Below are 26,664 nucleotides of genomic sequence, written 5' to 3'. Positions count from 1 at the left end.
TCAATCAAATTCAATGACCTTGAATTTGTTAAAAGCTAAACTATAGAAATTATACAGCAGACCAATCTGCAATTCACCCCCGAGTACAAGCTTTTTCTTGAGCTGATGTCTACCATCTAGTGGCCAAGAACAGCCGGAGAAGTGATTGAGCTGTTTGTATATCTTCCTTTAATAATTCCAACCAAAGGAAAACACATTACAAAAAGTACTTATTTTTACAGACACAGGAACATATTGTCCTTTCCAATGTACAGAAGTGGAACTGAACATTTTAACACAGTTTAAGCTTATTTTCTTGTAAAAAAAAAAAAAAAAACAGCTTGAATTTGCAAAACAAGGTCAAGAGGCCAACCAGGCATGAGATTCAAAGTCTACCAGGATAAGTAGAAGTCGTCAATCCATTACACGCACAATTTTAGCTTTGTACCATACAACATGGCTTTGGCTGATTATCACACGTAGGGTGATTTCTTCAGGTGGGATGAAAAAGGACAGTAGTTGATGTTCAAGAGTTCTGCAAATGTGCAACACAGGTGTTCTCCATAGTGAGGAGCCTATTCACCCCACAGGACCCAGATCATTCCAAGGTTCAAAGGAGGCACTGAGATCAAAACAAAAAATTAAAAGCTATGACAGAATAACCAATAGACCTTCAGTCACCATGGACACAAACCCACACTGCCTTCAGATGTTCCTCCATTATTCTAGTCAGATCAAGAGGACAGAGTGCAGTACACATGACAATCATTTGTTCTATTCTCCATTCTCGATCTGCTTCAGAGAAAGATTTTAGTGATCAAAACTTAAAGAGGCTCAGACTTTTAACTCGTGAATTCAGTTTTCACTACCTGTTTGTGGTCCAGTAATTCACTCCTGCAGGCCTGGCCTACACCTGCTTCTGCCCTGGATGTTGGATCTGTCCCAAGATCATCTCACAGAGGGTCAGCGGGCGGCTCCATGGGTAAAACGGAGGTCCTGGTCTTTAGGGAACCGCACTGCAGTGGTGGTGGTGGCAGAGGTCACCAGTTCTGCCGAGGCCTCAGCTGCAGCTGAGGGTTTAGGTGGAGAATCAGCCAACCAGGGTGGATCCTTCTCCACAGCTGGAGATGGATGTGTGCTGCTCTGTGAGGTCCCAGCCTCAGAGTCCTGCTGAGAGATCAGATGGAGGAGAGCGGCCGCCACAGCTGGACTGATGTCCCGACTGGGTTGAGTTTCTGCGCTGGAGTTTCCAAGAACACAAGCTGATGTTGGTGGGCCAGGCGGAGAGGGTGGACGTGGATCATGGGATGGGGTCATCTGGTTTGACCCAAGGTGCTGCTTTTTCAACACTCTGTCATCTAAAGAGGCCAAACAGGACAGATGGTTAGTTTAAGACATGAATGTTTAAAGCTAAAAGGTGCCAACTACATCAACCCAAATCCTTTTTATGGAACATTCAAACTGTAATAGGTGCATTTCGACTTTAACCAGTAGAGGGAGCTAAGTACATGAACGACGTTCTGGTTTCCCATAAACTTAATGTTCTTAAAATAAAATCATGACAAACAAAGTCAGGTTAGTTTTGATGAATAGCTTGACCTTTTCTGTTCTGTATTTAAAGTTTGGAACCTTTGAAAAGCACATCTAACAAATGTTTTCACTTCCATACTGTTTAGCTGTATCTGGAATTAGTCCTATATAATTATCAGGAAAACTGCTTATTTACTTCGGATGAATTCGTGAACTGTGAGAAAACACAAAAGACCAAAAAATGGGGTGCTACATGAACAGAAAATGGAAACTTTTGTAGACTTATGGCACTAAACGGTTATTTAGGCTCCTGCTTCATTAGGGCATGTTGGTTTCCTGAGGCCTCGATGGGTGAAAGAATGGACTTTAACCCCATCAACTCAGTTTTATTTGATCCTAAACCGGACCCAGAGTGAACGGTTCACCAAAAAGAAAACGTGACAAACCAAGCACATGCAGGTGAGACCTAAAGATTCAGAACATTTATTTTCACTTGATAATTTATTAGACTTTCTTCATAAAAAGCTGACATTACAGACTGGAGCAACATCAACTCTCTCGGATGAATTCATAACTCCTGTGATGATGAAAACGATGCGAAAGAAGGAAGAAAGAAAAACATGAGGACGAGACAAGAATAAGAGCGAAACAAAAAGAGGGAGAATTGTGGCAACAGCAGTGTGAACCTGGTTTTCAAATTATGAGAAAACAATACACGTCCTCCAGGTTTATTGAGTACAACAGAGATGCCCACAAGTGCCAAGCCTTTATCTGATTACCAAGGCCACATGACTATCATTTTTATAATTTTTAGTATAACAGTTGCCAGGGAGAAGGAGGGGAGAAAGTGTGACAGGTGTGTTATCAGCCTGAATGTTTCTATCAATGCTAGTTTTGTATTTTTTGACTCTGCAGTAAAAAAAAAAAATATTTCACCTTTATTTGAGTACAATAGTACATACAAATCTGAAGAACTAAATCTGTACCCTTTCCTGTAACCCCCTACAAACTAAAGCCAGACTTGCCCTTGCAATCAGTAGTAGAAGCAGACGAATCACGCATTAGGGCCTCCTCAGATTGAACACCATTGCTTTCATCTGTTTGCTCCTCAGGTTGTGGCTTTATGATGTGGCTCAGGATGAGAGCCAACAGGTTGGCCTGGTCCTCCTGGCTGAGTGGCGGGTCTCCTGAAGGCGGCGATGGCTCCGGGGGTTCGGGGGGTGGTTCTGGGGGCTGGGTCCTAGTGGTGGACTGGCCTTGGCTCTCTGATGATCCCTTGGGGTCAGAAGCCTCATTGAGACCAGACAACAACTGGCTGAGAGTCTCTGCATTGGAGAGGTTGAGAAGCTGGGCGACCTGGGGCAGGCTCAGCTCAGCCTGTCCTTGGAGGACATTCAGCAACACGGCTAACTCCGACTGATTCAGCTGCTCAGCAGCCGCACCTAGACCTGGACACACGTTCACACAAAGTAGTCATCAAAAATATGATACCAATAAGTCTAAATATTTATTCATTTTCTTTTAGGATGCTAAAAAAATATTGATCCATCTCTTTTCCAAGGAGACCTACTGTAGCTTGAACAGTGTACCAAAAAAGATCCAGACAGATTAATACCTGCTGATTGATTGTATTGATAATAGCGTATCACAGATTAAAGCAAAGCAGAACTAAGTAACGAGCTTAGCACTCCCCCTAAAGGTCCCTTTTGGTTATGTCACAATTGTAAAAACTCCACACTCTGCCGCCTGCCCCACCCCACAGCTACTCAAGACGGTAGCAACCGATCACTGAAAAATCCTAATACATCAGTGACACTAAGGGTGCTTTCACACATATAGTCCCATGTGAACAGTATGAGGAAGAGAGACATGTAAAATAAATTAATGATGTGGGAATAATACGGAAAGGAGTGTGGAAATGTGTTTGTATGTGTGCCGACAAAGCGGCTCTGAAAATGGATGGATGGTTGTGTGAGCGCTGCCTGATGGAGCTCTGGGTTGCGAGTGTGTGCGCGTGCCTGTTGCCATGACAACAGTGTGTATGGTTGCTGTGTGTTGCTGCTGAGCTGTCACTGCATGGAGTTGCTCCGTTCCTCAGACAAAGGTCTTCTCTGCCTTTTTTTGCTGGCTCCGCCTAAGTTTGAGAAAAGTGAATTTGTAGACACCCGTGTGCAGCCAGTGGGCTGGTCATAATCTAGCATTAGTTTGTATTAGGCTGCCGTAAAACAGTACGTCTTACCACCAGCACCAGGTCGGAGGTAGAAAAGTTGCAAGTACTGTTTTTTGGCCAGAGACAGCAGGGAGAGATGAAAGACCCCCAATCACCCCATAAACACTTGTATTACCCTCACAGGGACTATGAGAAGGATTTGTTAGGGTGAAAAAGTTACTTAGTTTTGCTTTAATCGGCAGGCCGATTATGTAAATTCTGTGCTGTGCGTTCTGTATTATAACCTGCCACTTTTAAATTGGAAGTATTGATTACAAAAGCGCAAAACTCGGAGATGTGCACAAACTCATTGTTTACAGTCACAATTTTTCCCTTATTTTTGATGTATCCATGTTTACTGTGAGATTTGAGCAACTTTATTGTATTAGGAAAACACATTTTGCAAAACTTTGCCTTTTTTATGGCTCTAAAACCAACTGACTAGCATTGAGGGTGTACACATTATGACAGATTAAAAAAGGATCAGGATTGATTTGGTTCAGTTTGCATTTTTCCTGCACTGTAGCACATCACATGACACCAGCAAACAGGCAGCTTTAATGATGCTGAGGATTATTTACTTGCTTTCAGATACATAGGGTCAAACCTAACAAGATGTTTGCAGATTAATCAGTGTTTCACTATCAGTGAAAATTGAGTCAATAAAGCAGCTAACCTATTTCTGAATGTAACCATTAGATCATCCCCATCCACTTAGATTGTAAATGAAAGGATAAATGAACTGGATTTAAATTGTACTTAGTAGTAACACTTTGGAACTCAACAAAATGAACTGAGAACATCAGCACAGCTGGTGATAAACTTAATGTGACAGTGTGTTAATCTTTAGAGAACCTGTGTAAGGAAACCACACTTGGTCAAACCATGAAGCTGAATAACTAGTTGGTAATTGAACTAGAAAAGGATGGAATAAAGGGTCTTTGTCTCGTTATGGTGTTCAATGCCGTTTATGAAAAGGTAAACAGCTGCTGCTGTTTTCCTTATAAAACACCTGGTTTGTTACCTGACAACTCACTCTCTAAGGTGGCTGCTGAGGGGGCTTTTCCAGGAGGTGGGGGCGGAGCTCCCGCAGGGCTGTTTGGAGGCCGACTATTCTCCCCACTCGAGGTACCCGTGGTATCTTTACGAGACCCTTTGGTCACAGGCACATCTTCGGACACCCCACTCTGTCGCGCACGCCTTCGCTTTTTACTCCACAGTTCATGACAGTCTTGGTGATGAGGAAGGCTGGACAAAGAGCCAAGAACACATGATGAGACATGAGCTTTTCATACTTCTGAGACCACATAAATACAAATGGAAATAACACACTTTAATTCCTGTTTGAGAAGTGGAGGCTTCAAAATACTCACTCTGGGGGCGGCATCCTGCTGGGCTCCACGTCACACAGGAAATCACTATGGAGAGCCTGTTCAGACGTGCAGCGGCGTGCAGGGTCGAGGGTCAGCATTCGATCCAGCAAGTCCAGAGCAGGAAAGGGTAAACTGTAATCACAAAGAGAGAAAAGAGTTAAATAATTAGCAACAAACACAAAATGGGTGTGTGTGGGGTTATTTTAATTAGACCTTTTTTTTAACCCTGTGGGACAGAGTGAGAGAGAAGCAGCGGCAGGAGAGAAGAATGAGCAAAAGAGATATAGAGATAAAGACTAGATGGAGATTAGGTCCAAAATGGGAAATTAAACAAAACCTGTCAATAATTCTGACTCCGACAGGAAACATTTTTTTCTTGAAATGGCAGATTAGTCAGAGTGAAGGGACAGTGATAGCACAGTATATGTACGTATATGCATGTATATGGAGGTCAGCCGTGATGTGACATTATGCAAATCAGATGAGTAAATTTACAACCAATATCAGAAACTTAGGGTTTGTATAAATAATGTTCTTATATATACAACCACCTTATTAACCACTATGAAGCTACAGCCTTTTCACATCTTTATTTGAAAATTGAGTAGTTAAAATAAAAAAAAGGTAGATTTGTTCTCTTTGGCCGCTATAATTTCTGTTCACAAGTTAATTACTAAAGATGCCGGCCAACTGATCGGTGCCGATTTCCCTGATTGTGAGGGACTGGCCGATCCTTGCATATGAAACCGATCATTTCCGCCGATCTTTTCTACCTCAGCAAAGGTCCTAAGAGACCAAAGGATCGCAATTTGTAATTCCTGTAACGTAGAAATAAGCCTTTGTGGAGCTGCAAAGAAAACACTACCTTATTCACCATTTAAGAAACCACCACACCACTGAGTATGCAGCATTTGAAGCTATAGTAATCAAGCCAATGCTAAAGCTACAGCTAGCGGTAAACAGAGCCAGTGGTCCGCTGAGAGCGCTTATCAGTGAAAAGAGCAAAGCTGCTACGAGGAAAGTAATGCAGTTCATGGCTTTGAATTTGAAAAACAAAGGGCATCATCGGGCAAGGTTTGCTCTTTTCACTGATAAGCGGGCAAGTAATTTAATGACATAATAAAAAATTTAAGTGAGCACATATATACTCGGCTAATACAAATTTGGTATCTTTTTTTTTAAATAAAAGACATGCAGTCTGACAGAATACTTTGGTGTCACGTTATTGTCCCATTTCAGGACAAAATTGAAGCATTCAAATTGAGCCTAAAGCTGGCCATTCCAGTGGGTTAAAAAAATTGATGCACTGATATTACATAATTACATACAATATTTTCTGATCCAATTTGTCAGCTCTTTCATTAACCTACCATTGAAGAAGAACAAAGTATAAATGCAAAGGATAACTCGTAAAAAAAATTAAAAAAAAAAACTAGCAGGTTGTCTATTAAGAAAAGCTATTAAGTGTGATTTTTGGTATTTGTGAGGGTTTTTGTTTATTTTTTCAGTTTTGGACTGGGTGTCCCTGGAAATGATATGGTTAACAACATACAAGGCAAATTCTTCCCGTAGTCGGCGCCTGTACTGCTTCTTGGGTTTCATGGTGTTGAAGAGGGGAAGTTTAATGACATCAGGCCAGACAGCCGGACAGGGGCTTCCACAGAGACGGCTGCAAATAGGCAAAGAGGTTAAACACATTACAAAGCAGTCTGCAGTGATGAGATGTGGTCAAGTGGAAGGCTATACCTTATCAGCTCCAGTTGGAGAAGCTCTTGGTTAGCCTGGAAGATGGGCTTCTTGGTGAACAGCTCTCCAAGGATACACCTGAGACACAACAACCAGAGGGGAGAGGTAGTTGAGGAAATGCATCGTCTGCCATTTTCTATGTGAAGTAATGCGCATTGAATTGTTTCTAAACAGTGGCATTCATATAAAAATGGATCAAACAAGAACCTGGGGAAAAAAAAAAAAAATCTAGCCACACACCAGCAGAAATGATTCAAAAAATAGTTTTTTTCTTCTACTAAAAAAATATTATATGTCTATGTGTAACACCTCTATATTTAAAGGGTGTCCGGTTTTAAAAATTCCTGAAATCTATATTTTTGGGTCTGATATTAGAGTAGTCATCTGAAAAAACCACAGAGCATTTAAAAAAACTGATCCAACTCTGAATATTACCCTGAATCTAATTTGCTCTCCCTTTGGAGATAGACACAAATCTTTATTTAATTAATTTATAAACTTTTGTATAACAACACACTTCAACTGTTGCTAATTGCCAACTACATATTACAAAAAACTGATGTTTTAGCTTAAACTGAAAATAAACTAAAGTGGGGTTGTAAAGGTCAGTAACTCATAGCTCTACACCTACTTTGGCCTGATATCTCAGTGTTTACCTGTAATAATCAGAAGTCATATCAATCATAAAATTAGATGCCTGTTTTATTAACACAAACCAATGAAGCTTCTCACATTTAATTGTAACATGACCCGCAGTGTAAAGGCTATTACAAACTGGCTGAGATATCGTACATTTTAAACCTGAGTGTACTTTTTTTTTGTTCCTCCCACCGTGAATGCATACAAGCCAGCGCTCACCAGTCCACAAACTTCTATTTATTACTGGGATTATATTCTATTTAAACAATCAGCAATAAATAGAAATGAAAACAAATATTCAACAAATTTAAGACATCAGCGGTCATTTGCTCCCACGCAATTTTCCTCCACGATTGGACACACCATGACGCATCCATCCTGAGTTAATAAAGCTGTGAGAGTTTTCACTTTCCCACCTTTTATGAAGCTTGTTTCTGAAGTTTAACAGTTTTCCGTGATTACAGGTCGACCGATATATCGGGCCGATATGTGGACTTTTTTTTAATTTAGTTTACAGTTTGATTTTAATTATTTACTACCATGTGGTAGTGTGCTTTATTCTGTGGTGATCTGTTTGTCTTTGATACTTGAAGTCAAGATGCTTGAACCAGCATTTTGCACCAAAACCACTTTTCAGGTTACTGTTTGATTGTATATTTTAAAATAATTGTGAACTTATTTACTAGATACTTTAAGTTAAGAAAGAAGCTTGAAATAGTTTAAACTGACTACTTGCACAGTGTATTTTGTATATTGTTGTTGTGCTTTACTGCTACTTACTCCTCCTGTACTTTTTGTTTTACATGGTTGTGTATGGGTATATTTAAAGTTCAATCAATGTTAAGAGTTCTATTGTATTTAGATTAATTTGTAATACATACGTACATTTATATCATATGAGTGTTTCAATTGTCTTTCATAATCAATGTGCTTTAAAAAAAGGTATAACGACCTCAAATATCGACTTCCAAAATCGGCTGATTTTTTTTTTTTTTTTTTTTTAAAAATCGGTATCGGCCTTTGAAAATCCCATATTGGTCGACCCCTAACTGTGATGTTTAGTGGCTGTTACAGTTCATTCATTCCGCTGTAGGGGGGACTGTCAGAAACATTCTGCCTCCCAACACCTGCTTCCACTGGACTGACTGAGAAATTCACACAGCGCACCGTCACATTGGTCACACCCTCAACTTTAAAGGAAAAAATTAGTGTCCTATACGCTGTAAAATACGGTAATTCCATCACTAAGTATCGTTAGTCTTTAGCTCCATATGCAGGTTTGTGAAATTTGGAGAGAAAGATGATTTTAGACTCACCCACAGCTCCAAACATCAATAGCAGGAGAATACCTCTCCTCACCAAGGAGGAGCTCAGGGGGGCGGTACCATAGTGTGATGACTTTGTTAGTGTACGGTCGACTGAAAGGAGCAAAAATTACATTAAGCATCTACTTCCTCCTGTGCCCAAAAATAAAACTTTTTTTTTTTTACAGTTGCCTGTTTCTGTGATAGTCTTATCATTTCGTACAATCACAAATAAAAAACACATCATTATTACATATTCAATACTGAGAAGGACCATTTAGTTAAATATAACATTGTTTCAAGGAAAAACAACAAATACTTTCATCCAAATTGAGACAACAAATTTTAGAAGATGAAAAAAGGGTTTTATGGTGACTGTGCGCCATCTAGTGGCAAGCTGCAATGTATTGCAAGCATCAAAGCAACAATAGATCAAGGACTCAAATTTGCCATATACCAGGCAGGCAAAAGAAGAAATTCTTTAATCTTACCTTTCTTCTGAACTATAAAGACGAGCCAACCCGAAATCTGCAAGCTTGATCTGACCTCTGCTCATAAAAATACAAAAAAAGCAGTGTAAGTGAAATAAAGAGTGCAACAATGCAGATTGTGATCTGTGTCAAGATAAACCATTGTGACATCAGTGGCCTAGGATCCCCGACAGACAATGGTGGTGAGTAGTCAAAGTGTTTCTGACAAAAATGTTATTACTTTAAACATTTTATAACAACCTGATGGAACTAGGCTGCCAAATAGAAGAGTAAATATGTTAAAGCTAATTAGTGATATATATTGAGCTTATTTACATTTGTATACCTGCTAGTAATATTTACAATATTTACCAACTCTTGGTTTGCCCATTTTACCTCTTTTTCCATACCACTTGTTTTTCAGGATTTATTTGTTAATTTGGATTTAAGAGTCTTTAAAACATGTTCTCTTCTCTCAGTGGTCCACTTTAACCATGTCCCGCATTAGGATCAGAGTCCAGCAGGAACAAACAAGTTTAATTAGAACAGGTGACTTGATACGTGTTCAGTTTGCTAATTTATCTTTTTTATATTAGGCAATAATAAAGCATCATATTAAAATATTGTCTAATGCCCACAAATCACAATACGATCAGACAGAAATGTTGCAAGTGGGAATAAAATAAACACTGTGGGAGAGAGGGGAAATGGTCAGAAATCCACCAGGAGTGAGTTTTAAAGAGAAAATACCTGCCCATTGCAGAGCTCTCTAACAAAGCAGAAGTAGTTGGTGGTTCCCTTTTGCTGCATAGGCGACCGACCACTATCTGTGGTCATGTATATGTGCAGTGTACCAACAGGTGTGCAGAAAATGTAAACATGCGGCATGGTAAATCAGTCTTTCCACAAAATGTTGGCCTTTATGTAAAATAAACCATTAAAAGAAAATTGCTATAATATTGTGCCCAACATCTACAGTATTTCTTCATCCTCTGTCCTTAACATTGGTCAGTGATGCTAACTGACTATTTACCTTGTTTACGACACTGATTTTTCCAAATCGGCTAGTTTATTACACAAGGTTTTTCCCAATTCAATTTAAGCACAAAATAATCTACAAAGTCAAAACAATGTCTTTAAAATCATTGTGTTCATTTAATAACATTCTCTGCGAACCAAGTAATTAGTAGAAAATAGAAATAATAGTGAGATGTGCGCACACAGACAGAACATCAAAGTATCTCCTCAGTGATGAATCAAAGGAAGCAAAACTCACTGAAAACAAATCAATGAGCTCAGAAACAATGTGTGGCATTTCCAAGTTATTTAGTTTAAAGCACCGATCAACAGACATCTGGACAATAAACAGTCCTACAGGCAGAACATTAACAATATGACCAATGTGACCCTCAACCACATCAAACAATGCCAACTATAAATAAATTATAAACCAGTCATTAGAATAAGTGTTAAGCTCTAAATAACATTTTCTGGCTTCACATTTATATTTAACAGGGAAGTAGGAGATACCTACTAGCTACTAGTAGCTTTGGCTACTTAATTAGCCACATAAGTAGACAATACCGCGTTGGATTTAAAAACACCTCCCATCAATAACACTTTCAATGTGCCTCGAACCTTTACACACGCGCGCACACACTTCACACCACCTCTTCAGTTAACTAAATTTATCTTCTCTAAAGATAAATCTTCTGTGCCCTGATATTACATCGGTACTAAACAAAGACGAGATATACTGATGTGAATCAGGTGTGTGAGGTGAAAGAGAGGATGGACAAAAACTGAGAGGCCAGGAGGCACTAGCCGTAACAGACGCTAACGTTAGCTTGCCGAGCTGCTCCGTCTTTGCTAACAGCGATGTGCCTCAGTGCTGACGTCCACTTGAAATATAGCCTGAATGGTTGGTGTTGCAGTTTGCATTAAACTTAGTCACTTTTTACTGGAAAGTATTTAGAGACGGCGAGTGTGCATCAGCACGGCAGGTTCAAGTTGCCTGCAGTTCGTGCTTTTGATCATTGTGCTTTTCATATGTTGCTTTATATCTGTCACACTTAGATTTATATTGAAATACATGCTGCTGTTACAGTACAACATCATTTAAAAACAAACGTGTTTTTTGGTTTACACACCGACATCCTTAGTTTCCACCACGAATATGAATGACTAGTGCAGATAAACCTTGTAGTATTTGGTTTTTAATATGAAACCTTACTTCATTCACTTTTGTTTAATAAAAGAAAAAAGAGCACATTGTTATCGCAGCCGAAACTCGAAAAACTTAAAACCATTACGTGCTGATCTGACGAAAAAAATGATTTGTTTGGTTACGTCCCCAGCCACCGGGCAGCTGACCCATATCAGCCCGTGGACCATTTGGTGCCGGGGACACAAAGAAAAAACATAAAGTTACAAAAAAGAAATTTTATATGCACGTTAATAAGCAACTGTCCTGATCATAAAACATTTGGATCGAAACAATTTGAGAAATGTCCTGTTTTTCATTATCAACCGAGCAACCACCCAACACATCTTTGCACTCTAGATACATATAGTAAGTGTTAAAGTGATGAACAGCTTATTACTTAGCAATATAAACACATTGATGTGAGCACCACAGCAAACAGGTAATATTCCTATTGAAAATTCATTTTAGCAATAGTGATAGACCGATAGATCGGCCGATTTTTGCGGTTTTTATGTGAAACGGCAGTGGCCCATGCGGGCTGCTGCATTCGCATTATTGAATATTTATGAAATATTTTTTAGTTCTTGTTTTACATCACCTGTTTTTAATATTTGTTAAATATTTTTGACTTGTTGTTCTACCTCACCTTTGTTAATTTCAATAAATGTTCCTTTTTAAAATATTGAGATTCCCACCATTTGTTATCATTGTGTAATTTTTATGATGTAAATTGAAAGAGAAACAGTAGTATCGGCTCCAAATATTGGTCCAAGAAAAATGCTAGCCCGTATCGGTCATTGGCTAAGGCTGGTGGGAAAAAAATTAGCATCTGCCCTAAAAAATCCATATCGGTCTATCCCTACTTAGTACGTCAACAAATTATACAATTACAACACGAACTACAATCAGCTACAGCAGTTCATGGCTAATGATGTTAAAGTTTATAGTTTGAAATGTTGTAAACTTGTTCCTGCTAAAAGCTACCTGCACAAACATTTGCCATTTCTCTCCAGAAGGTTTTTTATTTTCCCACCTGTTGTTGAGAAGAATGTTGGAGCATTTGATGTCTCTGTGAAGGAAGTTGTTCTTATGGCAGTAATCTAGGCCTTCCATCAGCTGACGCATAAAACTGCGGATGTGCTCATGGGAGAACTGGACAAGGCCGGATTCCAGCAGGCCCATCAAGTCGTGGTCCATGTACTCAAAAACCAAATAGAAGGCCCCTGCAAGCAGATGTAGCTTGAGGTTAGTAAGTCTTTGATTACACGTGTAACAGGTTTGTCTGTTGTTGGGTGGGTGAGTCACAAAGAGAACTTTTAAATCATACTTCAAATTAACTTCTATGGAAAGCAACAGCAAATAGAATGACATATTTGACCTTTTATGAACTGAGAAGTGCAAGAAAGAAAAACCTGCATCACTTTTTAGTCCGTCTCAGACAGGTATTAAACAATAGGCTGCTACGTGATCAAGAAAAGTAGAAATGTGATGCATAGAAAAAAATACTAAAACAGTAAAGCTTATATTTGCCTCCTATAACTCCCCCACCAATCACTGCTCAACAGTTAAAAACTGATACATTTTGGTAATCTTATAACACAATTTTCTTTTTGTATAATCACAACACCTATTTTTTTATTTTAATTATACAGATTTTTTACAAGTTATTTACCAGTAAAACAAACCAATTCACCTATTTAAAACTATAGCCCTAAACATTTTTTTATTTAAGCAATTTAGTAAACTTGTTCTCAGTACAATTAAAAACAAAAGGTTGACATGCACAACTCACAAGTTCTTACTCGTCAGTCTCTTTTTTTTTTTTTTAACTCACAATAAAAAACACAAGCACAACAACATTAAAGTAAGGTGGACACTTGCTACATAACAGTGCAGCATGTCAGTCTCCTGCAGTGCTTCTTAAAGAGTAAGTACACCCCAAACCAACTTTTTTCTGCTGAATATATGTGTATTTGGGTATTAAGTAGTGCCGTTGATTGATCCTAGTCCCACTCTTCACATTTTAGTAAAAGTATTTACATTTTTGCGTATTTAGCTGTAAGATGTCTGATAGAACGCCGGCTATTACAACTGAATTTTGCTATTGGTTCAACGTAACCTCTTGAAACCTCTGCGTCATCACTTTAACTCAGTGACTGCCAAAGACGTCTTTTGGTTTAGTAACGTTGACTGCTAAAGACGTCTAAAGACGTTAATTGTGTTTTTCAGATTGTCGTAGTACAAAATATTCTGTGGGTCTCGAAATATCAGTGAAAATCATCTAAAATGCCTAGCAATATGGGGTTGGCTGCTCTGAAAATGGCTGGCAGTGAATGAGTTAACAAATGGCTGCACAATGTAAACATGTGCCACTTTAGGCTTTTTCTCTTCTATGGGATAGCATGTATAGGTAAATTCTGTAGTCTGTAGGCTTGTTTCAGAGTAGGTCTGGGTTGCTGAATGAAGTTCTTAAGGCGCACTCACTAATCCATCCCTAAATAAATGAGCCTTTGTGCTTTTCATCCTGTTCTTAAAGTACATGGCCCCTTTAAGAGAAGGAGCCAAATTACAGTGTGCATAAGAGAGGGAGAGAAAGCAAAAGTCAGCCATGTGTGTAAACAGAGTGCTAGTATGGTGAAAGCTGCTTTTGAGGCTCAAACACAGAGTTTGTGATGTTACAAGAGAGGAATAAATGCACTATTTCCATCTGCTTTGTCTGAGTGCTTCCACTGCTAGTATGACTGAGAAAGTTATACAAAAAACAGAAACAACCAAAAACCTTCCCTGTGCCTCTGACTACAGTCAACCCAACACAGAGAAAGTCAACACAGTTTTGGCATCTTTGTCTTCAAGTTACCACTCAACTTGTGGGAGTGATTCGTGGTGGTTCAAAGCCGAGTTTGTGTAAAGCAAAGAGTAGCAAAAGCAATGACCACCTTTTAAAATAAGCTTTGGAATAATAATGTTTTAGGTATCGCCCAGAATGGGAAAACATTAATTGTAAAATGCGTAAATCTCATGATATTGCCCAACCTACATAGAAGCAAGACGAAAAAAGCCAACTTTTTCAATCAAGTGATGAGAAGCATAATTAACAAGGACAAATCCAAGCTCATTGTTACATTTGTAATTATGGGACATTGAGGCATGGGAAGCCCACTTTACTTTTGAAATGATCTATTACTGTCAAAGTTTCAAGCAGGGTGGTGAAGGTTAGGGGTGTGCGATCCAAAGATATTAGACCATGAAGGAATAAAATGTGGCAACGATCTGCCAAATCACGGAGATTAAAGAACTGACTGTAGTGTGCAATTTATCCTTAGCGGTGCCGTGTCTGTGCCTTAGGTCTGTGCGCCCATACACCGCACATAAAAAATGTGTTTTTTTCTCTGCCACATCACTCCATTTGCTAATCTGGTTCACATCAGCACTACAGACACGCCAAAAAAATCAATCCACTCTCACTGCCCCCCCGCCCTGAGGCTCAGTGCAGATGTCCAGTTGTCCAATGTAAAAGTCCCTCAGTAATGAGTGTTGGAAGCACTGAGACGTTTGAGGAAACAGCGCATGTATTTCTCTTCTGTAACAAACTCACTGCTCCACTCTGCAGCAGATCACAGGGCTTTGTTTATACGCCTGTCACATGGCTGCAAGTTTCTTATAGAAGCCACATACTGACTGGGTCAGCGTTTTTAAAAAGTTGCTTTCAGCAACTCAGAAATAAGCCACATTACATAACTTAATCACATTTTTTATACTTAAATGAACGAAAAAGCCAAAAGTATTGCAAAATGTAGATATTGTGCTACTGGTGATTAATAAAAGGGTCTTTGTGCCTTTTTTCTCCAGTGACTTTGACCCACTATTGATTTTCTTGTAAAACTATATTGAGGAGAAAAAAATTTCAGTTAATATTGCTTATGACCATTTTGAGCCAATATATTGAGATATGAATATATTGGTCCATATGACCCAGGCCTGATGTATCCAAAGCAGTATCGTTTTATCATGCAAAGGATGTGATTGTCCAAACTGTGGAAAATGAGGCATTCAAAGACTGCATAAAGTAGGCTTTTATTAACATGAGTGTATTACCTCAAAAACAAATTATAGTCACTAGACTGACATGCAACCTGTTATGTAGCACATTACTTTAATGTTGAAGTGCTTGAGTTTTTCATTATGAGTTAGGCAAAATAGAAAGACGGTGTGTGACTAAAAGAACGAGAAGTTTTTCGTTTTTGTTAAATGTTAATTGTACTTAGACCAAGTTTGCTAAATTGCTTACATACATTTTTAAAAATGTTCGAAAAGTACCCTGACTTAAATAATCTTTTATCCTTTTATAAATAGGTAAATTGGTTTGTTTACTGGTAAATAAAATGAAAAAATAGTGATTAAAATAATCGTGATTTTACAAACAAAAAAATCTTGATATGATTTTTTTTTTTCCATATAGCCCACCCCTAGTGAAGATGTTGGTTTTAAAATTCACATTCAATCCAATTCGAGCCGAGAGGCCTTTTCCAAGAAGGTCAACATCAAAGGTTTCTGGAATTTGTTTTTAGAAATGTTTTTAACTTAATATTGTCTTCACCCAGCTTATACATTAATTTTTTCACATAATTTTTATTATTACCATTTCTATACAATTATCTAACCCACAATAAGCCAGTTTTGGGTCCAGTTTTTATCAGGGACACTTTTTGACATTAACAAGCCATAGATGTGCAGCAGCATTTACTTTAAACAGAAATCACCCATTCCTCATACACAAATTTGTGGTTCAAGTCCTAAGGAAGATTTATTTTCTTGAGTTATTAATTCAAGCCAGTAGCTTTACCAACAACTTCCTTATTGAGCTGCTTCCACATAAACCTGTTTGTGATTTGAAGGACACAGATCTCTCAATCCTCTGCTTACCTTTGTCTTTTTTAAAGTCCAAAGCATCCTGTTTGTCTGTGACAATTTCCTTCATGTTGACCACACTGCGGTGTTTGAGCTGCCGCAAGATTTTGATCTCTCTGATGGCTGTGATAGGGAATCCCTCCTTTTCGTTGTCCAAGCGCACCTTCTTCAAAGCCACTAGTTCACCTGTAAAGAACGAAAGGCCCAAAACATACCCGGCCATTTAAAAAAGCAGCTACATCATAACGTACCTGAAAACTGAGTGGACAATATTTGTAAATTTTTTTTTTTCTGGCATTGTCCTCCACCTGTTGAAACAACTGTTTACTAAAAATATAAACTGGTAACTTAACAAAGAAGTCAATTAGATTTGTATTATTATTTCAAGCATTTTCAGTAAATAAGGGAGAACCATACCAGTTATTCATTAATATGAGTCTCTAAAATTAAATTGTTTGCATGACATAACTCACCAGTGACTTTGTCCTTGGCTTTGTACACCTGGCCATAGGTGCCTTCTCCTATGATGCCAATGATATCAAATTTATCCACGCAACGCTTGCCCCAGTCACTGTCTGAATGCTTCCTCTCCCCGTATCTTGGACAGCAAATCCTACAAACCATTCGAGTAAAAAAATACAAAAAAAAAAAACTGGGGTTTGACAAGTGATAACAAAAGGCAGCGGTCATTTAGCTGGTGGTGGGGGGGAAACAAACTTTGGTCTTTTCTTCAGCACAGGTTGGGCTGACGGAGGAGCTGGGCGGAAAAAGGATTGTGGTGGTGACACATCTCCTCCAGACAAGGTGGGAGGTAGAGGAAGGTCAATGAGTGAAGGTCTACTGCGAATTTCTTTCTCCTTTCTAGACGACCTCTGAGGAGGTGTGGACTTCTTTGGACTAACGGAAATAAATAAAAAATGCAAATTTAACATGGTAAATAAATCCAATCAGGAGAAGTAAAATTTAGAAATAGAATCAAAGGAATGTGTAGCCATCTTTGGAAACATGACATTTTAAATACACCAGGTGTTTTTCACAAGGAAATAATGTTTGTGGCTCAATAGTGTGAATTGGTATTGTTTTCTCACCTGTCCTGAGCATTCCCTAGCAGTACAGGTGGGAGAGGTAGAGGGGGGAGCGTTGACGTCTTGTGGAGGGGGGTCTGCCGGGCAGGGCTGCGAGCAGGAAGCAAAGCTGGGGATTTGGCCTGGGATGTAATGGTACTTGGTGGAGGCTGACTATTGGATTCACTCTGAGGAGGTGGAGGTGCAACCGAAGGGGTGACGGTGAGGGGCACTGAATGAGATGGCTCAGGAGGAGGAGGTGGTGGTGGTGCAGGAGCATCACTAGATGAGGAAAGCTGAGGGGCAGGAGGGGCATCTTCAGTGGTGGGAACTTCCTGGGGTAAAGGTGCAGCTTCGGGGGGCTGAGGTTCTGCTGCTGTAGTGAGGTCTTTTTCTACTTGTTGAACCTCAAGTTTAGCTACTCGAGAAGTAGCGGACCCTGAGGCTTTCCGGGGTGGTGCTGCTGCTGCTGGAGGAGGAGGAGGGGGGGTCGCTGCTCCACTGGCCCGTGCAGCAGCCGCCTCAGCGGCTTGGCGTTCCTTTTTCCTGCGACTCAGCTCAGCCCCCAAACTGGAGTTGAGAGGCAAACGGGAGGAAGGAGGAGAGCGGCTGCCTGGCCGGCTACTGTGGGAACTGCTCCCAACACCGGACAAGTTAGTGTGTCTCCTGCCACGGGAACGAGAGGACGAGCGACGAGAATAAGAAAGAGGAGAACGACTCCTGGAGCGGCCAGAGCGCCTAAATGAAACAAAACAATTTTTAAAAAAAACAGAAGGATCCAGGAATTTTATACATTACAAGTATGCTACTTTGAATAGAGCCAACACTTTAACAACAGATGGATTTTATATTAATGATTAACTCAATGACCAAAAAGGTTGGAAAACCCAGCGATAAAGTAGTTGGAATCAAACTAAACAAAAAGTAAAAATGTAAATAAGAGATGATGATTTATACTATAGATTTGCATAAGACTGTGCATTTAATTGATTTTCAATTATAATTTCAATTGTTACACACAACGTTTTATTTGCTAAATCTCAAAGCTAAAGCTAGCCTGCAGGCCAACACAAGAAAAGTTGTTTCTAGCGGTCTTGAATCATGGCAGGAGAAACGCAGCAAAAATACTGGGTAAATGAGCAAGGCAAGTGAAATTCTCTGGGAACACTTTGGGTTTGATGATGAAGACCTAGAGCAAAGACATCACATGCAACAAGTGTTTTGTGCAAAAGTGAACATGCTTGATTTTAGTAATTCAAGGATTCTATTTAAGTTTAAAGAATATATTTGACATGGTTTTGTACAAAAAATAAATACATTTTTGGTTGACAAATATTTGTGATTTCAATTGCGACTAAAAAAAAAAAATCATAATTATTATTTTTTCTATAATTGGAGCAGCCCTAGATTTTCATTTACATTTCCTACCAAAACAATCCTTTCTACAATTGTGAGGTGAAAATGAGCCCAACTAGTTAAAATTTTATCAAAACATACAAAGTGAAAAATTTATTCTGACTTCAATCCTTTATCTGACTTCAGTTCAACCTGTAACCACTGCAAAGTAAAAGTTTAACTGGGAGTGCTGATGCTTACTTTTGACTTTGAGGACACAAAGACCTTATTTATATTCGAAGTAACATGCGTTGCCTTATAGATTAAAAAAATTAACACACCAGAATTGCACACCATTTAAAGAATATAGTATATATTTAAAAAAAAAAAAAAAAAAGTAAAACATGTTTAGCCTGCCTTTGGTCCAACTGGTTACAACCAATTTCTTGAATTGTCAAAACATACAAAGTGAAAAATGTATTCTGATTTCAATTACTGGGCCTTTTAACACATAAAATCACATTTAAAACATTATCTTCTATAAGGGACAGCACGTGTGAGTGAGTTCTGTAGTGTGGCTTGTTTAGGGTAACGTCTGGGTTAGGAAGCACTCAGTAATCCACATCCAACGGTGCTTTTCATGTTGTTCTGAGAAGTTGCAAAACCAACGACTCCTAAAATGAGTATTTTAATACAAAATAAGCTATAAAATACAAGTATATTGTTAGAGGCGATATTGTAATTTTCTATATCGCCAAAACAGAAATGTCTTGACTCTTAATATATTGCCCAGGCCTACTGTTTACACAGGCGCAACAATGTACTTTCAGTAAACTAATACACAGTTTACTAATTACCATATAACAGGGTATTTTAGGGGAACTGATAATAATCAATGCATGCATCTGACTATTAAAGCTGGGCGATATATCGAGATTCTATATATATATAATGTTCTATTTTGGGGATATAATAAATTACAATATCACCTATATATAGCTTATTTTGTTTTAAAATACTTGTTTTAGGAGTCGCTGCTTTCACTACTTCTCAGAACAGCATTAAAAACACAGATTTGAGTGTGTCCTAACCTAGACCTTTTCCTAAACAAGCCACACAATATAACTCACCCACATGTGCTGTCCCTCAGAGGAGAAAAAGACTAAAGTGGCACATATTGTGCAGTTGTTTGTTAGTAAATGTGCCTGCGTGGAATTTGGATCATCAAATTGAATCCTGAATTGTCTTTCTGGCCAGACTTCATTTGATATAAAATTACCAAGATTTATATCATATATCGCTGTTTAAAGGAAAAAAAAGGGATATGAGTTTTGGTCTATATCGTCCAGCACTAGTAACTATCCTTAAAACTTGATTGTGTTTATTCAAAGACAGAAGAGCTACTGGGGTGAGGTCTGCAACTCTTACCGAGAAATGGGGCTTGTGCTGGAAGACCTGCGGTTGCTGTAAGGGCTGATAGAGCGTCTCCTTGAGTAGGGGCTGCTGTCCCGCTCAAAGCTGGAGGACCTGTGTCTGCTTCCATAGGGGCTGTCTGATCTCTGCCTGCTGCGCCGAGACACATCCGCATAGGGACTGGGACTGCGCTGGGCCACCCTCCGCCTGGAATAGCTGTCATCGCCCTGCTGCCCATACCCACTACCTGGTGGACTCTCACTCCCAGCCCGTCTTCTGGGACTGGGTGATAAAGCAGAGGTGGTGCCCCTCCTGCGAGGGCTGCCCCTGTTAGAGGACTTGCCTTTAGGACTTGCCTTGTGGCTCTTGGAGGACTTGCGGTGACTCCTTTCTGTCCGGCTCCTTTGTGAGGAGGAGCCTCCTCCCTCTTCCCGGCCTTCTCTCCTCTGCTGCTTCTCTTTACGAGACTTCCCTGATCGGCTGCTCTCCTTACTTCTAGAAGATGATGTGGAAGAAGTTGTACTGCCAACACTGGCAGCAGCCTGTATCTGGGTGGCGAGCATCATCTCCACCCTTTTGGACTCACTCTCCAGCTGGAGCAGGCGTTTGGTGGAGGTGCCTGATGACGATGACGATGGTGGTGGTGGTGGTGGTGGTGCAGCCTTTTCTTTACTCTTGCCAGAGCTGCCTTTCTCCTGCTCTTTGCTGCTTTTCTTTTTGTACCCGCGTTCTCCATTCCCAGGGTCTCTAACTTTAGTAGGGTCCTTAGACTTTTTCCGGGGCTGCTTATGTCCCTTGTTATCTCCACTGGCAATTTCAGCACATATATCCTCACGCTCGCATTCCGGAGAAGGCTCCAGCAGGTCCCCACCTCCGCTCTCAGGAGGTCGGGGTGGCAGCGGGTCTGAGAAGGTGTCAGAGTCTGAGCTGATATCGTCGTATTCCACCAGGGGTTTGAAGGCATTGACACCAGGGGGCGCTGTTTTGCCAAGGGCATAATCCTTGTGTACCCGAAACGCCAAGGATTCCCGATTAAGTTTATTAGATTTATGACGCTTACGTTTGGCCGCAGATGACGACATAGAAGATTTTAGTTGCACCTTGCCGTCCCTGGTCGTCATGTCTCCCGCAGAGGTATGAAACGGGCCCTGGGTCTGGTGCGGCTCAGCGCTCGGTTCCTGTTTCCTCTTGGTCCCATGGTGTCGGTCCGACCCAGGCATTCCTCACGAGGGCCGTGGTGCCACTGCTACGACTGGCTTGTCCCACCAATTCATTCACAAAGTACGCAGTAACTTCTCCAATTGACAAAATTAAGTGTTGTTAAAGTAATAATACAAGAAAATACCTGCGTGTTGAACAAGCACACCAGGCCGCTGACGTCCAGTCCCACTCACTGTCGATTCATTCCTATCAAATCTCCAGTAGAGTTCATAAACCGTGCCAGGTTTATCAGAGCTGCAGAATTAGTTAACTGGATAAAGCAGTCAATGCAAAAAAAAAGAAAAAAAATCCCAGCCACACATCGGCTGCTGTCGTCCTCGTCTGAATTTAGCTAACACGGCGAGCTAATGCTCGGCAGCTAGCGGGATGAATGGTGAAAAGAAAAATACTCCTTTCGTGAGCTGTCCTTGTCCGGTGCCAAGCTTACTGATGGTGTTTTTACTCCACAGATTTACGGTCTTTGTTTTCAGAAACGAGCAAATGTCCCCATGAACACCCTCGTTTCTCCAACAAAATGAAAACTTGAATCGGTGGACAATTTACATGTTCCCTTTTAATATAAGTATTATCCCTTCTGGAATCAATATTGACAAGAAGTTGTAATATTTTCGTGTGCAGTAGATTTTCCAGTTTACTATTAATGGCGCTGGAAGTCAACCAGGCCTATTTTCAGGGCGATGATAGTGGATTTAGTATCATCCACTGCCCTTTCAGAAGGAGACTACATACGCCATTGTGGCTCCTGTGACGAACAACTTCTGCGCTGCGCACGGCTAGTGGGGCCGGAAGCGGGCGTGCTGTCAGTCTAGGGCGTCACTAGGCAACGTCCAATCACTACAGAGAACCCGCCTACTTTTTTTGTCGGTGGACGCCGTCGTTCTAAAATGATTAATATAATAATAATATCATTCCTATTATTACATTATAAGCATTGTTATCACCAGGGATTGACATTTACATGTTTTGCGCAGCAACATTTAAATGCACTAGATTCACAATCTTTTTAAATTATTGCAAACAATAAAAGTGATGAAGGGGTATAGAAGATGAATTGAAAAGATAAAAACTAAACTGAAAAAAAAACCTAGCAAGAGACATATTTATTAACAACAGCAGTTCTAATCAGAAAATTATCTTTGTACACGAGAATGACAATGAAAGAAGAAGTAAATTCAATTTCCTCAGAGCTTTCATCATCAGAGTCCTCACTCTGCTTGTCTCTGCTCCATTAACACTGGACTGCAAGACCGGAGGCTTTCAATATGACAAATTAATGGCTGCAGGGCCGGCTTTAGGTCATTCGGTGGCCTAGGCAAGAGTGGACTTTAATCTTAAAATGAAAAAACACAATGTGCAAAGAACATAATAGAATTATATAGAATAGAACAATAATTAAAATAAATAAATATAAATATGGGCAGAAGATTAGCAGGTATAGTAACCGATTTTTAATATTAATATTAAATTATGAGAAAACATGTACAGTGATTGTAAAGGGTGTGTTTCACGTTTATTATACCTTTTTAAATTATTATCAAAAATAAAATAAAAATGGGGAGGGGGGTGCAATTTGGCGCCCCTCCAGCAGATGGCGACCTTGCGGCTGCCTATGTTGCCTAACAGGAAGGCCGGCCCTGGATGGCTGGATCCAAGTCTCACGTTGCATTTTATTCATTATATCAAATGTTGTTTGAGAAAATACAATTAAACACACATAAGTAAAATTAAACCTGCCATAGTGGCTTAGTGGTAGTGGAGGTGTTACCTTTGTTCTCCTTTCTGCATCTGCACTTGTTTGCTGCGGCACTGACAAGATCATCATTATATCGTGCTGCCCTATCTCAGACAAGATGTCACAAGACCTTTGTGGCCTCTCTGGTCTTAAGGCCGATATGGCATTTTTTGATATTCGTTTTTTTTTTATGCTGTCCCTAAACCTTTTCTTTGGCACGCTCAGGACATGCTGTCCTGTGAGGAGCTGGAAGTATATTTGTTGAATACTCGTTTGTGTATGTAGCACATACATTACAATAAAAGTAAAGTACTATTACTAATTACAAGTGATGACAATAACATAAATACAATGACTATGGCTATAATAATAATAATAATAATAATAATATGCTGTCCTCCATGTGGGCAGTTGTGACCAACAACCTGTCTAAATACTGACAACTGAGTGATTTATGATCACTTCTAGTGCAAACACGTCATTCCGCTATTTCAGGGGTCAGCAACCTATGGCTCCAGAGCCACTTATGGCTCCCGTAACCCTCCCCTGTGGCTCAGTGACCAATCACTGAGCAGTAACCAATGTCCCTCTGACCATCAAGTACGTCATTAGGCTAATTCGTTCTCATTGAATATCATTGAGCGTGTTTACCAAGAAATCTAAGCACCAAAAGAGGAAACGACTTTGCCACATGTAAATGATACACAATAAGCAAGAGTGTTCCTCAAATATCAGTATATGATCTTTGGCAATGTAAGTGTAACAGTGAAGCCAGGATCACTCAGCGACAGTAAGCAATGTGAGAGTACAATACATTCTTTATTCTTATCATTAATGGAAGAGTACATCTTTATTGAGTGCCTTGAACAGTGTTTGAATTCAACAGGTGTACCAAGGGTGGCCAACACGTTCCACTTCTCCCATCTCATATATCCTGCTGCTTAGGCCTCGGAACATAGCAGAGTGTGTGACACACGCTCCATGGGTGCACGCTAGGGTATGCTTTGTAAGTTTTGACGTTCTGAATCTCATCATCAGTTGAGCAATGGTGTGAAGACCAGCAATTATTTTTTCATTGAACAAATAATGTTTACAGACAACAAGTCATATACAACGATTAGTACGATCATATAGATTATAATATACATTTTGCAAACAAATATATTAGATACAATCCATACAGAGTGGAAAGCATACAAAAGACAAATATGTTAAGGCTTTCAACAGAAGATCACTCAATGGTGCAATTAAAATCTAATTTAAAGACGGCAATGTATTTTGTGTTTAGATCATTTTTTAAAATCACATCTAATAATTTGGTAACATGTCAGCCTTACAGCAAGAAGGTCCTGGCTTCAAGCCCTGGGGTGGACACTTGGGTTCCTTCTGTGTGGAGTTTGCATGTTCCCCCTGTGCTTGCATGGGTTTTCTGCAGGTACTCTGGCTTCCTCCCAAAAGCATGACTGTCAGGTTGATTGGAGTGTGAGTGGGTGTAGGGTAACCCTCTCAAAGGGCACGAGAGCTGGAGAGGCACCAGCAGACCCCCACGACCCTGAAAAATGGAGCAAGCAGGTCAGAAAATGGATTGATGGTTGAATGGATTTATAATACTGCAGAAATGAATTTTGAAAAACACTGAAATGAAAGGTTGATTTTGGAAAACCTTGCATTATGAATTCAAAACTGTCCAGGAAAATGATTTTGTGGATAAGGACGTCATGGTGTATATTTGGTGTATATTGTCCATTACACACGTGTAGGCACGTGGGCTCCAATCGGTGCTGCAGTCTACGTATAATGTCTATTGTCTCTACCCTTTGTAAACAGTGGACCATTGTTAACTGAAGGGCTCTTTGTCACTTATGTCTCAAATGAGTTGTTTCACTCGTGAACAGCTGTGTAATCAATGAGATAAGGTAATGTGACCTAGTTATTATGGATAGTAGAACTGGAACGCAGCGCAAGGAAGTTCTATGAATCCTGTTGGGTCTTATTACCTCCGCCAAGAGTGAACCGTAGAGGGGGAGCGAAGTGAAGAGTGGCAAAGTCTAATTTATAACAATAAAAAAATAATACTGATTAAAATTGAATTTTTAAAAATGTTTTAATTATTATTCTTGTTTAAATTACAACACCACACACACACACACACACACACACACACACACACACACACAAAACAATATTAAACAACTGCATTTTTTCACTTTCTGAAATATAAAATCTAGTTTAACTAAAATGGCGTATAAAAATGTCTGAGTTGGCGCATCACCTTGTGCACTAATCCTGGCAACAACAAACATTATCAAAAGCTAATTACAGAAAGGAGAAAAAAAAGTCTTGTGATATTAAAATGGGGTCACGACCCAAAAAAGTTGGGAACCACTGATGTAATGTCACATACAATGTAATCCTACAGTGACATTTGTCTCTGACTTTTACCTATCCTGTTTAGGAACAATAATAATAATAATAATAATAATAATAATAATCTGTAACTATGGGTATTCGGCTAATGTGTAATTTGTGGTAATGCATGGAGGCTCCCGACAGTTGGTCGATTTATATTCTAGTTTCCAATTTGTATTTTTTTATTCATGTACCCATTATGACAATTTGCGTACCCCTGGGGGTACCTGTACACCACTTTGGGAACCTGGGGTTTAAGCTCTAAATCTAATCGCTATTTGAACTCATAAATGCAATGTGCGCTTTTAAATGAGTGCCATCACACTTTGGTTTATATATTTCACTCTAAAATGTATACTTGTAGCATCAGCTAGAAGAGAACGCCGGCTGTGCAACAAACTGACTTCCTGTTTAAAAAATGACTATCGGGAGCGCGCACGTTTTTAAACGTAAAGGCAACTGGCTGTTCGTGCACGTTTACGCCAAGCTGCACTTTAACGCTTAAATATAATCACATTCCGTTGGCTATGTAAAGGATTAAAAAAATAAATAAATTTAAATGATTTTATTATTTACTAGCCAAAACGAATCTCTACTTTAAATCAGTTATCTTTCATTTCTGCTATCTAAACTCGTGATTAATTTTAACTGGGCTGGAAATCGATATTCATTTATTTATGTTTTGCATGAAAAAAATGGGAACAGTGTTCACTTGAAAAAAATTCTGTAATGGCAATGCCGAAATGTATGTAGGTGTGAATTAAAGTAAACATAAACAATAGATTGAATTTATTTATTTTTTTAATAATTAATTTCATTTCCTGGAGTCGATACCTGATGCTTTTCACTGTGAAATTTGCATGTTCCCTAATTTTCAATGGATTTGCATTTCTCTAACCTGTGTGAGCGAGCATAGGTTTAAAGCCCTACAAGTCCCTGCGCGCTCCCGTGGAGCGTAATCACGTGTTAGCGCGGGGATCACTTTTCCCCACAACACCCACCACAAATAAACAAGAATAAAGTAACCTAATCCTTTCTTTTCGATGCATCTCCAACTTTCTCGTGTGATATTTTTTTTATTAATTAATTCGTGTCGGCTTGAATTGAAGTTATGGATAAACGAAAT

At 39.5% G+C, this 26,664-nt stretch overlaps 1 protein-coding gene across 5 annotated transcripts; it reads right to left on the bottom strand.

The window, feature by feature from the left end:
• Window positions 1–234: 234 nt before the first annotated feature.
• cdk12 (cyclin dependent kinase 12) lies at window positions 235–22,170 on the bottom strand. Of its 5 annotated transcripts, none has more exons than XR_003674598.1 (15): window positions 20,192–22,170; window positions 17,453–18,166; window positions 17,082–17,261; window positions 16,838–16,977; window positions 16,380–16,550; window positions 12,490–12,679; window positions 9,272–9,328; window positions 8,793–8,894; window positions 6,838–6,915; window positions 6,644–6,760; window positions 5,092–5,223; window positions 4,743–4,966; window positions 2,535–2,957; window positions 849–1,337; window positions 235–774 (listed from the first exon to the last, which is right to left on the bottom strand). XR_003674598.1 is itself a non-coding variant. In XM_028454622.1 (14 exons), exons 1-14 carry the CDS (start codon window positions 21,394–21,396, stop codon window positions 943–945), a joined length of 4,128 nt encoding a protein of 1,375 aa, XP_028310423.1. In that variant the 5' UTR covers window positions 21,397–22,170; the 3' UTR covers window positions 235–942. The 5 variants fall into 5 exon arrangements, 2 of the variants coding, with proteins under 2 accessions (XP_028310423.1, XP_028310424.1); XR_003674597.1 differs by having other exon boundaries at window positions 235–771; XR_003674599.1 differs by having other exon boundaries at window positions 236–601.
• Window positions 22,171–26,664: the final 4,494 nt, after the last annotated feature.

The sequence above is a fragment of the Gouania willdenowi genome, chromosome 8 (assembly GCF_900634775.1).
Source record: "Gouania willdenowi chromosome 8, fGouWil2.1, whole genome shotgun sequence".
Taxonomy (NCBI): domain Eukaryota; kingdom Metazoa; phylum Chordata; class Actinopteri; order Blenniiformes; family Gobiesocidae; genus Gouania; species Gouania willdenowi.
The sequence above is the reverse complement of the archived record's forward strand: the minus strand, read 5'-3'. Positions and strand labels throughout refer to the sequence as shown.